Source organism: Limulus polyphemus, unplaced genomic scaffold (assembly GCF_000517525.1).
Source record: "Limulus polyphemus unplaced genomic scaffold, Limulus_polyphemus-2.1.2 Scaffold122, whole genome shotgun sequence".
In the NCBI taxonomy this organism is placed as follows: Eukaryota; Metazoa; Arthropoda; class Merostomata; order Xiphosura; family Limulidae; genus Limulus; species Limulus polyphemus.
Window position 1 is genome coordinate 43,352 of NW_013665732.1, and position 13,009 is coordinate 56,360.

The window sequence follows — 13,009 nt, forward strand, 5'->3', positions numbered from 1 at the left end:
CATTAAAAGTAATTTTAAAAAACAACATAAAGGTCAGGGATCTTGGCATATTCCTATTCTCGTCTATCAGAAGCTCAAATTGCAAGGAATTCATTTTATTAACAGTGTAAATCGTAAGTGTAACTATAGAGAGTTGAATACGTTACATCAAAAAGATGTTCAATACACATATCAGTAAGGCATAAGACAACAATAGCCGGTATACAGTCGCGGTGGAATATTTTTAGCAGGAAGTGTGATGACCCTGAAAATTGGTCGCTTTTTATAAGGTTATACAACACTCTTTTCCGACGACGCAAAATATTTAGACACTTAAAAAAACAAAATAATATGGATCAACTTGGGAATCGGAGATCCTTCAGAAATTGACCGACAGCAAGTCCTACCCGAGCTGTGGTAAGCAAAGTGTGGCGTCTTGCAACAGGTGAAGATCCACGAACCGAAAGGTCAGTGATAAAAGCCGTCTATGTGCTTCAAGTAACAGTACACAACGTAATCAAGAACGATCTCTGCCTGAAAAAGCCACACAGGTTACGTGTACTCAAGTGGCTACTATGGAATATTTGTTCAAACATTGCATACCTCAGCAGCTGGAGAAACAGACGGGTATTTATACTATTCCTTACGAAGATGTACCAGTCAAACTCACGGACCCAACGCCTATGGATTCCACTGTGATTGGACTGTTGAAATGGGCATTAGGAAACCGTTGTCCTAGCACGCTGTGTGAATTATAGAAAGCCCTCGTGAATTAATGGCGTGCTTTTGACATGACAGCCCTACGACGGTGCTTTTTGTAACGGAAACTACATTTCCTGGCTGTTGTTATAATTCACGGTTGTCAGATGGAGCATTAACAGACTGTAACGACGTGGTGAGGTTATAAAATCGTTTTAATATAACGCATTCAACCGATGTAAAAAAAAGGCAGTAACAGATTAAAATGAAGAGTCTGTTGTTGAGTGTTCTTTATGTTAACAAACTAAGTAAATCTTAAAGAGGCTACATCCTCATATTTTATTGACAAAATATTGTTTGTAGGTCAAAGCTAAAAAATAGACTATCATTGCTCTGTCCGCCACGAGGAATCGAGCTTCACATTTTAACGTTGTAAGTCTATGAGCTTACCTCTTACATTCCGGTGGACTGAGAAAATAAAAAAAAAATCTTTAAAAACACCACTTCTTCATGTTGATATTAACAAAATAAGTAAATTTAAATAGGCCACATCTTCATGTTTCTATCAACGAAATAAGTAAACTTAAAGAGGCCACATCTTCATGTTTCTACTAACAAAACAAGTAAACTTAAAGAGGCCACATCTTCATGTTTCTATCAACGAAATAAGTAAACTTAAAGAGGCCACATCTTCATATTTCTATTAACAAAATAAGTAAATTTAAAGAGGCTACAACTATATGTTTTATTAGCAAAATAAATAAACCTTAAGTTTTGTTTGTTTGTGATTAAACACAAAGCTACCAATTAAGCTATCTGTGCTCTGCCTACCACGGGTATCACAGCCCGCTTTTTTAGCATTACAATCTTTCCGACTTACCGCTGAGCCACTTGGGACAAATCTTGAGAGGATACATCTTTATGGTTTTATTAGGAAAATAAACTAGATTTATAAAGCCACAACTTCATGATTTTATTAGCAAAATAAGTAGACCTTAAGGAGGTTAAAGCTTTATGATTTTATTAGAAAAATAAATAAACCTTAAAGAGAATACAGTCTTATGTCTATCTAATGTTTTACACATTATTCACGCCCTATTGATGACGCTAACACCACTGGGTTCCTGTTCTAGAAAACGTTACGCAAAATACGCTTGATTTTTATTCGTCTTTTTTATAATGGAACACAAACAATAATGTGTGTTACATTTTAACGCATTTTTCAAGAGCAACACATCCATCACTTGTTTTTTTTTTGTTTTTTTTACGGTACTGTTTCCGTGTTTGAGTGGAATTTCCAGCTGATACAATACGCGTTCAAAACAAGACTTTTCTGCTGATGAAAGGCTCATTTTCATTTTTAACAGCATGCTTGGAGAAGTGAAGGGTAGACGTTGCGATGAACTTAGGTGTATCTTCATGACTTACTAAGTTCTCCAGATAAGTTGTTTGTAAGAAGAACTCTTCATCAATCGTTCTCCACCTGTTGTCTACTTCTTAAACCAACAATGCGGTTGTCTTTGGTAGCTATCCTGGAGTTAGATATTGTTCTTGAATACTATTTGGACAATTGGAATATAAATGGCAAAAACCTGGGAGTTATATTTTTTTTATAAAAGTGTGTCAAAAACATTAACACTTTCATTATATCTAGAACTTAAAGGATTAAAAAAACATACAATAACTCTGTCAGTGAAAAAGTCATAACCAGATTTGAAAAAATTTAGAAAGCAGTTTGGAGGTAATAGGATTTTGTTTTCTACATGAACTTCGTAATATAAAATCGAGATTACATGAAGGGAATATATCTGGTCTGGTGGGAGTGTAATACTGTAAGTAAGACTTATATCAGTCAGAACGACAAGACTGGTCACCTAATAACGGGAGATTCGACAAGATATTTTACTTCGAAATAATCCCATGTTCTCTGACTATTGAAATCATGATAACTAAAGAAAGACTGAATACAAAAGTACAATCACAATAAACAATCTTCATTTAAAATCAAACACAGTTAAAATATATACTTAACTGGTCACAAAAGACAATTGCCTTTACTGGAGAGTTAGTACTAGCTCGGTGATCCAAAATTTCAAACAGTATCTCTTAAGAATTTATTCTAAACCGAATATCCTGAGATCTTGTTCCAGACTGACTAAACTGAGGTCTTCTTCCAGACTGAATAATCTGAAACCTTCTTCCAGGCTGAGTAATTCTCATGTTAGGTACCCCAATATTTAACATTAGAATTATCCAGAGCAACTAGCACTTACACACATGATTAGCCTTTTCCCAATGAAATAAAAGATAGGTTGTCACTTTCAGAGGTCACCTGAAAACCAGTGGAAAAGATACCTCTCTAGCTTCAGGAGTGACCATGTAACTATCTTTCCCACGAGAAGACTAAAAGTGCGATTTTAGGTGAATGACAGATAACAATGGGTAGCTAACGTGAAAGGAATTTAACCACATTTTTAACGAACATGGTGTGACAACAGCACAAACTAACAAATTATGAAACACATCTAACACAGAGAGGAAGAAAATACATAATATGTTTATGTAAGAAAGGACTCCTTTTTTACACAGTGTTTCAGTTTCTAGCTTTCTTTCGCTGGTACTTGTGTTTCAGTGTAAGTTTCAGTATGCGCTGATCTGTGTTATCTCATTATTGACATAGGGTGTCTTCCGCGCCAAATGATTCATTTCCTTTCCAAACTACATGTTTTAGAACATGACCACTATTAGTGTAGGGTTTTAAATTATTATTGGTTATAATATTTCTCTCTCTGTTTGTTAGATAACATGGCTTCTTTTCACTACAATTTTACAGTTTAAGTCACGCACAGCACATTTTGCTGGCTTAATAATGTTCCAGTATTCAATCCTCTTTTGAGAAAATAATACTATAGATATTTACTTTCCATTGTAATTATTTTATTTGTTATTACAAATGTTATTTCTATATCTAGGAGTTTTTGTCGAACTTTATAGTGTGAGGTATAACGTTCCTTTACGTTTTCTATACTATAGATTATAGCTGTGTGCAGGCTGTGGATGTAATATAATGTTTACATGGCAGGCATTACACATGTGCCATAATACGTAGATAGCTGTGTGCAGGCTGTGGATGTAATATAATGTTTACATGGCAGGCATTACACATGTGCCATAATACGTAGATAGCTGTGTGCAGGCTGTGGATGTAATATAATGTTTACATGGTAGGCATTACACATGTGCCATAATGATTATTAACTTATTGTTGCAACTGTATTGATGTCGATTATCATTTGTTCCTGCCCTTTCGGACAGACGCTGCTGACAGGATAACAGTTTCTTTTTTTTTACCACTGCATGATCGACTTGGGCCATGTTACACAACAGAAATATTTAAGCCATAGTTTAAAAGCTAGCAACAAGCTCGGATTCGAGCATCGGATCCGCAATCAAGCTGATGACTGATGGTAAGTGTCGAATTATAGCCAATAATGTGTGACTGCGAATTTTATAGATACTGCAGACAGAGTAGCCATCGTTGAAGCTGACTATAAGAAGTGGCAAGAATCGTGCAAGCAGAAGATTGCAAAATTGATGGTGATTCTAGGTGAAAGTGAGGCAGATATTTTGTAGCTATATATTTTATTTAGAAAATATTTAGTTTCAGATAAAGTATGCAGCAGCGTCGGTCTACCACAATTTAAGGTTGCAGAAGTGTCACAACCCAAACTTCATCAGAAATGGATGGGGGAAAGGTATATTAATATAATCAATTCATAATTGTTAAATAACACGTTTTCAATCTTGTAGAGTATGCAGAATGACAGTATCTGGCCAGCAGCAGCAAAATTCTGACCGGCCTTATTATAGCCAGCGGAGAGGAGGAGGAAGATGGAAATATAAAAACTATAAGAAATATTAAAAATGCTAATTCGTATAAGTATGTTATTGTATTATGACACATAGTGTTATATTTCCATTGAAAATATATACATGCATCTGTACAACTTGAAAAATTCATATAGCTCTCTGTATATACAGCTTTATAATTTAATTCCAGTAGAGCTCAGTAGACCCTCCAATCCAGTGTTTACAGACTCCCCATATAGCTACATAGTATAAATACAATAGCTATATACACTTTACAAACATATACATAACATGTGGTATGTTGATCATCATGCATCATAGTGATCATACATGTAGTACCGTTATCAATGATAACATTGTGGCAATGATATCTGGAGCAATAGCCATCCAATCTGCATGAAGCCAATCCGAAGGTTGTCATTGTTTCTCGAGAGAACATCATACACCAACTACGTATTTCATTAAACTAAACTGTTTCAAATAGAACAGTATTGCTATTATACAGATTTATGTCCAAGATGGATATAAAAGAAAACAACAACTAAAGAAACAAGATCATTAGAAATTGTTAATTTAAAAAGGGGAAATAGGAATCTTTAAAAAACAAGATAGGTAACTGAAGGTGAAAATATAATCGATAAAATGCAAACAAACAAGCTTAAGGTTTAAGATAATGTGCACATTATTTCCTCAAGCTATAGATCCCCATTTTAACTCTCCTAAATATTACAGCTTTTAGATATGGAGTCAAAATAGGGATTTGTAGCTTGAGAAAATAATGTCAACACCATTTTATTCAAACCTTAAGCTTGTTTGTTTACATTTTGGGCATTACCTTTTCACTTTAAGCTACCTATTTTGTTTAATATTTTTAATATATCTATTCCACACCTCTTTAAATGAACAATTTTAATAATCTTGTATTAGTAAGGCACATGGTTACATAGTCCAAAAATCGCTCAATTACAAAATGAACGAAGCAACTTCGTCATGATGGCTTTTATAGTTTGTACAAAGAGGACAGCCGGCACTTGTGTACAAGGAAATAAGTATTTACGTTTTTGCCACTGTTAAAAATATCACACACAAAGCTGCCAATCAAGAAAACGTCAGAAATCTTTACAATGTCGTTGTTATGGTGAAGAAAATAACGACATAAAACTGGTCAAGATTATTAACATCCGAGTCTGTATTGAAAAGTAGTTTTACTTGCGTTTTAAAACGTTCATATTTTTTACAATATGTTTTTCTATTAAAAAGTCTGAGAATCTTCAACTATCCATATAAAGCTGGAGAGAAACGTCTATACGGTTAATTTAAATGAAATTACGAGTTCTAATGAAATAAATGTATTTTAAAAACAATCTGTGGAAATCAACTAAACCTGATGTAAGATACATTTCCATTCAAAATGACTCATAATAAAAATAGAACATAGCTTGTAATGTCAGTACGATAAGGCTGAACAGTAAATTGAACGTCGCCATACCAGTGTTATATGAGTAAAACATAAAGTTATAACTTGTATGTTTCGATGTAAAGTCTTTTTTTCACCAGTAATAAGTTCTTGTGTGTTTGAAGTAAAGCACACAGCTACACAATGGGCTATCTGTGCTCTGCCCACCATGGGTATCGAAACCCGATTTCTAGAGTTGTAAGTCCGCAGGCATACCGCTGTGCCGGCGATAAGTTCTTCCTCCTAGTGGTATAAAAAGTCAGTCTTTATAGCTTGCCACAGTATATATTATTATTACGTACAATGTAATGCTATATTTCAAATAATGATTCAATCTAAATATTTAAGCTGTTTTTACACCTGCGATTGTGGGTTTCTAAATTTTCCAGTTTAACTACGATTTTGCTGTGAAAACACTTTAATTCATCCTTATAATTGTTTTATGTTTTCCTTGTTTCTTTACACAAAGAGTTCCTGTTTCTAATTTACACGGGTCTTTATTTTCTATTATTTCTAACGCCAAGAATGGAGCAATTAGTTTGACTTTCATATAACTTCACTACTTTGCCGTTAGAGGCATCGAAGTTTACTAAACACATTCAGATGAAACATCTCCAAAAGATATACTTACACCACTTAATTCTTTTCATTGTGACTATTCAACTAAATTAACTTGAATTCTATTTAATCCCTTGCATACCGGGAATTCCTTTTGACACACCAGTCAAACGAAGTTTAGTCTCTATTGGTAAGAGAAGCGTAATTCAAAGAATGTTTAGTTTCAATTGAGCTTTGCGTATTTAAAGTGTTCTGTAAGAAACGCACATTATTTACTCTCTAAGGTATAGAGTTCGATGGTGTATGACAGATGGGAAAATGTTGGGGCCCTGAGAATAGACGGTCTTGCTCTCCCCATCATTGTATATATACATCTTTACGACTGTCATATTAAATACTAAATATTTTTCTCTTTAGATGGTTACAGCGCCACCTCCTGTTTGCAAGGTGCATTAGTTCACTACATTGAATTATATGTGATCAAACCATTTTTCAAGGAAGTGGGAGACTGTGGTAGCTGAAAATAGGGTTCTTACTGAACAAAACTATAAATTATTGATACAATATACGTTAGTTCCTGCCCCATCTTGGTCTAAGTCAGATTTACGTTATTGAGATTTTGCTAATCTTGCTCATGCAAGAACACTCAAAAGATTTTTACAGAAATCGATGTGACTGAATTTTATTGATTAATCATCATTAAATCTGCAAACATATCGTTAGATGAGGGAAAGGAAGACAATAGAAAGAAACCTATATCAATTGCCAGCCTTTAGAAAGAAACCATCGAATACACACACACACGCCCCCTACCACAACTTCGCTTTCAGACACTGACTAAGTCAGTACGCCCGTCTGTGTTGTTTCTAGGTGATTAGACTAATTCTTTGATCCTGAAGTTTATTGACCGTCTTACAGTAACACCGAAGTTTATTAAAACTATACATTATTGATATGACAGCAGGTAATATTAGCACAAAAATATTATCTTGCTCTATAAAAGTAGTATTAAAATACACAATAGGACCTTTTCTTCTTGTCAAGACATTTGACTAATCTAAAATTATAACTAAGTCAAAGCGTAAAGCAATTTTATCAACGTAGATTTTGCCCTGCGGATAAATGAGTTATGCTGAATTTATAGTTTTAACTCTAGTTATGAGGCATATAAATGTACATATATATATAGCTGAAAGTTGTACATTGAATATTACACAAAACGGCTAATGTATTAAAGGATCAAAAGAGTTTGGCATTTTTTATGTTTATATGCAAGTTCATATTACTATAAGTTTACACTGATATGTGTCGATCATAAAAATAATGAAAAATAGAGTTTATCACACGTTACAGAATGGATCAGAAGATAAACTGGACATTCTGATTAATAGCTCTCGTTTTCAAGTCAACGCACACCTACGAACCAAACTTTAATCTCTCTCAGTTTACGTCATACATTAATGCTTAATGTATTCATCTTTACCTAATGATGAAATGTGTGTAGGTTGTGTAACTTGAGTCAACGTAAAGTGTACAATATGATAAAATTCAATTTATTTAGAAAATGTACAGCGAACCATCCGCGGAAAATCAAACATAATAAAAATAGAAGCTTATGGAACGCAGCGACACCTGGTTACTTACAGTTTGTGGAATTCGAGTCAAGATGAACAAACTTATCTTCAACTGCATTTATAAACTGACCAATGCCTTCATTTGACAATGAAGGAAGCAAAATTAAAGAAGGCGAATAAAAAATAAAATATATTAAAGTCAGTCACAAAACGACCGAAGTTCCCTAGCTATTCTGTCTTGAACTACCTTTTTTTCTTTCTCGACGTTATGAATGGTAGTAAAGTGCGAGAATGAGAGCAATGTTCGGGTCTCAGTAATGAAAACAATCTTCAAACTTCTCAAGTAATTTAGACGATTATAAATCACCCACCACAAAAAGAAGAAGAAGAAAATTAAAGCGACATCAATTACCTTGTCTAATAAATCACTTTTTAGCAATTTTTTCATTCCAATTTAAGGCAAGACTATTAAAATCCAATTAAACATATTTCATTCTAGCATTGACTTCACAAATGGAAGTTGTATGACTCTGTAATATTTTAGATGGCTGAAAGGAGTTTTGTAAATTCTTTAGACATATTTCATTCTAGCATTGACTTCACAAATGGAAGTTGTATGACTCTGTAATATTTTAGATGGCTGAAAGAAGTTTTGTAAATTCTTTAGATATTTCAAATCACATTCAAATGTTGTCTACACATTACGATGGAAAAACAAATTATCTTGTTTAGCACAAATGTTCATGAACATTATAACTGAAATGGGCTTGTTTAACACCTTAAAACTGTACACTTCTTTAAATTACTTATGCTCTTCAGGTGTTTATTAGTTAGAGCAAATTATCCATATGGTGTTCACCACCCAGTCAGGACATGTATTTAAGTAATATTTCTTGTTTAGACTATTAAAGTGTAGATTTTTTCCCTTTTACTATATTTGTATATTATTTCAATTTTTGCATTAGTAAAGTTCTTATTTAAAACTCCAATTCAAAGCAAAAAAATGCTTTGTTTTCAAACAAGAAAAGTTGTAGAAGTATACTATATATTCCGACGACAGATGTAACAGCGTTTAACAACATGAAATCCATCATAATGCTGATAAATCGATGGACAGCGTTATGTCATGACGAAATATTTCCATTGTTGACTTTTCTTTAGTCTTTAATATTAATTATCTTTTTTTAACTTAAGAAAGCAAACCAACACAATAACACCTCAATCGATCTTAAAACAATGTCACAAGATTTGGTGTCATGCGCAATAATTTTGTCTTCACGTACAGAACATTTTAGTCTTCTGTGTTATAATACTTCCTTGTTTTATATGCGATACCTAACGTAACAAGTATTTTTTTATCATGGTCCTTGAACGGCATAAATTTGATGCTAAAATGTAAAATTAATTCTTAATTAATTTCCTTTATAATCATATTTGAAAGTATTTGAGGTGAGTCCTACTTCTTTGAAAGACATAGGCTTACTCTAAATGTCATTGAAAACTTCTAATAAAAACAATGGAATACAGAAATATAAATAAGTGTTACATTGAGTACTTGGGCAATTTTTGAAAGTACATTGCTTCTTCTCCCACTCTCTTGGTTTAATTTTAGTTTTCCTCTTAGAAATTTAGACGAACACAGTCACTTCACGTTTTGTCCATATCAATAATTAACAAGTTCTTGAGTTAGGGATTCCGTATTCCCACCTTCTTGTAAAATCCTTAATTAAGTTTTAAGATGAGATATAATATTATCGCGGTACCTGACTTTGATATAGTGGTTCATCACAATATCTAATTTTGACCTGACTTAACTCTTAGCGGTTCATCACAACATCTGATCTTGACCTGACTTAACTCTTAGCGGTTCATCACAACATCTAATCTTGACCTGACTTAACTCTAAGTGGCTCATCACAACATCTAATCTTGACCTGACTTAACTCTTAGTGGTTCATCACAACATCTAATCTTGACCTGACTTAACTCTTAGCGGTTCAACACAACATCTAATCTTGACCTGACTTAACTCTTAGCGGTTCATCACAACATCTAATCTTGACCTGACTTAACTCTTAGCGGTTCATCACAATATCTAACCTTGACCTGACTTAACTCTTAGCGGTTCATCAAAATATCTAGCCTTGACCTGGATTAAGTCATAGCGGTTCATCACAATATCTAACCTTGACCTGGATTAAGTCATAGCGGTTCATCACAATATCTAACCTTGACCTGGATTAAGTCATAGCGGTTCATTACAGTACTTGATCCTCACTTGTGTTTAAATAATATCATTTTGTAATAATATCCACTTTTGTCCTTGGTTAAGGATATCATTTCATCGCATTTTCTATCCATGTTCTCGGTTGATTTGTGTCATCTCATCACATCATTTAACCTTCATTGGCGTTGCATTAACTAACTTTGACTTGAATTGGTTTATACTATTTCATCACATTATCCAACCTTGACCTGTATTATGCTGTTTCATTTATCTCGACCCAGGCTAATTTGTATTACTTTATCACACTATGTATATATAAAACCTTGACTAAGGTTAAGTTATATAATTTCATCACATTATATAATTGTGACCTGCATTAAGTTTTCATTACATATAACAAGCCTTGAAACATTTTGAGTTGTATAATCTCATCACATTACATAACCTTGAACTACGTTAACTTCTTTCATTTCCTCATTTCTCCTTACATTGACCTGGGTTAATTCATATCGTTTTATCACGTTACTTAACCATGATCGACAATAAACTTGTTTCTTTCAATACATTAGGTAACCTTTACCTTATTTAATTTATATAATTTCTTCTTATTACTTATAAGTTTTGTGTTCATTTTTACCTTCTAAAATCTGGAAACATAGTATGTGAAGAAATTATGATCGATAAAAACAGGACAATAATAAGTTACAACTTGAAAAGGAAATTAATTACAAAAGGTGCCTCCCAGTGGCACAGCGGTATATGTCTGCGGACTTATAACGCTAGAATCCGGGTTTGGATACCCGTGGTGGGCAGATAGCCCATTGTGTAGCTTTGTGTTTAATTACAAACATAAAAAGTGCTCAATATTCACTATTCAGATGAATTCTGAAACGTTGAACAAATGTTCTCTTCTTTTAGAGAATTTAAAAAAATAGCACGCAATTATGGAAATTTCAAGCTAACGCATGGTGTTAGTTCCAAAATATTTACTTACATCTATTTACATGTATCAAATTAGCAATTGTATAAGATATGAGCTCTTTTGATTATCATATTTATTAAATTCTGGAATGGCGTTCCTGTTTCAATCCAGTTTTCACTACTTGCCTTTCAGTTATAGGTTCGGGAACTAATCAACATCTTCTAAACCTGACGTTTAATATTCTCTGACTGCTAATGGAAATTGAGTTCATCCTTTCACTCACCTGACTTAGTAACTTGGTGGTATTTCTCATCGTTCGATAGCGGAGCATTTTTCTAGCAACGCTAACATCTTCCCACCGTAACGTACACATCCAAGCATGCGCAATGAACAGCTTACCTTTCGCGTGCAGACATCACGAGCATTTTATGCTAAAGATGTAAAGTTTCACGGGTGAAGAAAGAAAACCTCGATCGCTAGCATGCGAGTTAGGACTTCGTGGAAAGTCCAGACGTGTTATCCAGACTGTACATAAAAATATATTTCAGAGCTACTGAACAAGATACCTTTTGTATATCACTAATGTAACAGTTTGGTTGTATTTGGACGTGGAGTGGTGTGTTGACTATTGATTGTGCCAATGTCGTCTTTTCAACAGGCTACAGTTCTCTCTCTCACGGCGGAGCTCCCACAATTAGAATGAATCTCTTTTAAGGTTAATTCGACACATCGGATGCTCGTGAAGATGACGATGTGGATGGATTCATCGGTCGTTCTTCTTTTACTAATTCTCTTCTGTCACCCCCAAGGTAAAAAACTGAACGTAAATATCTATCTATTGACATGTTTTTGTTTTCTAGCAGTGTCACTAATTTTGATGTGATCATAAGCTAGAATCGAGACAGTTCGTCATCACCACCCAACGCCAACTCGTGAACTACTTTTGACAGAATAATTAAAGAGATGTGATCGTCACTTTTTATAACACACGCCAGATCTAAAGAAGGGAGGCAATTTCTTTTTGGCGGTGAACCTAAGTGAACCTAAGCTTCACAGTCCAACATGCTAACAATTGGTCCGCGTTCTGGTGTTTATTAAACACATTGATTAATTTTGTGCCATAATACGTATGCTAGTACAAGACAGCCCTCGAGTAGCTTTGCGCGAAATCCAACAAACAAATAAATATATAGTAGAACCACTGTGTTTAATATCTGTATATATACATAGTTACCTCACATGTGTGTTTTTAATATATGTAAGTATTGGATTCTTAATGCATCGTATGCAAACAATATATTTAGACTACTTAAACTTTTCATGACAATAACGTTGATATTTTACTGTCTAAACATATTGGGGATAAATTGGGACATATGCGCGAAATTCGATTAACCAGTTAGAGATGTCATTTGATTACCCAAAGGAAACAAATAATGGGGCCATCTCCTTAAATATACGTGTTATAGGAACATTTACAACGTAAAACTAAGGAGAGGCAAGCATGAAACGTTAATGACATTCCTGAACATAGAGAAACGTCGTTCAACTTTTAAAAATATTATTCTGGCAAAGCTACTTGTTAAAATTGTAAAACCTTAAAAATAATGCTATAAGTTTGGGATAACTTTTATAGCAATTTATTTGCATTAACGTATTTGACCCACGGCCTTTGTAATATTAATAGATTAATGCTCCCCAGTGTCACAGCGGTATGTCTGCGG

At 33.9% G+C, this 13,009-nt stretch overlaps 1 protein-coding gene across 6 annotated transcripts in view; it reads left to right on the top strand.

Annotated features, from left to right (window-relative positions):
- Positions 1-11,694: 11,694 nt before the first annotated feature.
- The window catches only part of LOC106472571 (neuronal acetylcholine receptor subunit alpha-7-like), a 79,102-nt gene continuing 77,787 nt past the window's right edge, over positions 11,695-13,009 (top strand). For 5 of the 6 annotated variants that reach the window (XM_022401960.1, XM_022401983.1, XM_022401967.1 and 2 more), the window contains exon 1: positions 11,695-12,094. In XM_022401960.1, coding sequence (XP_022257668.1) covers positions 12,019-12,094 — 76 coding nt within the window. In that variant the 5' untranslated portion in view covers positions 11,695-12,018. Of the gene's footprint in view, positions 12,109-13,009 lie in introns of all 6 variants that reach the window. The other variant, XM_022401976.1, reaches the window with a different exon arrangement.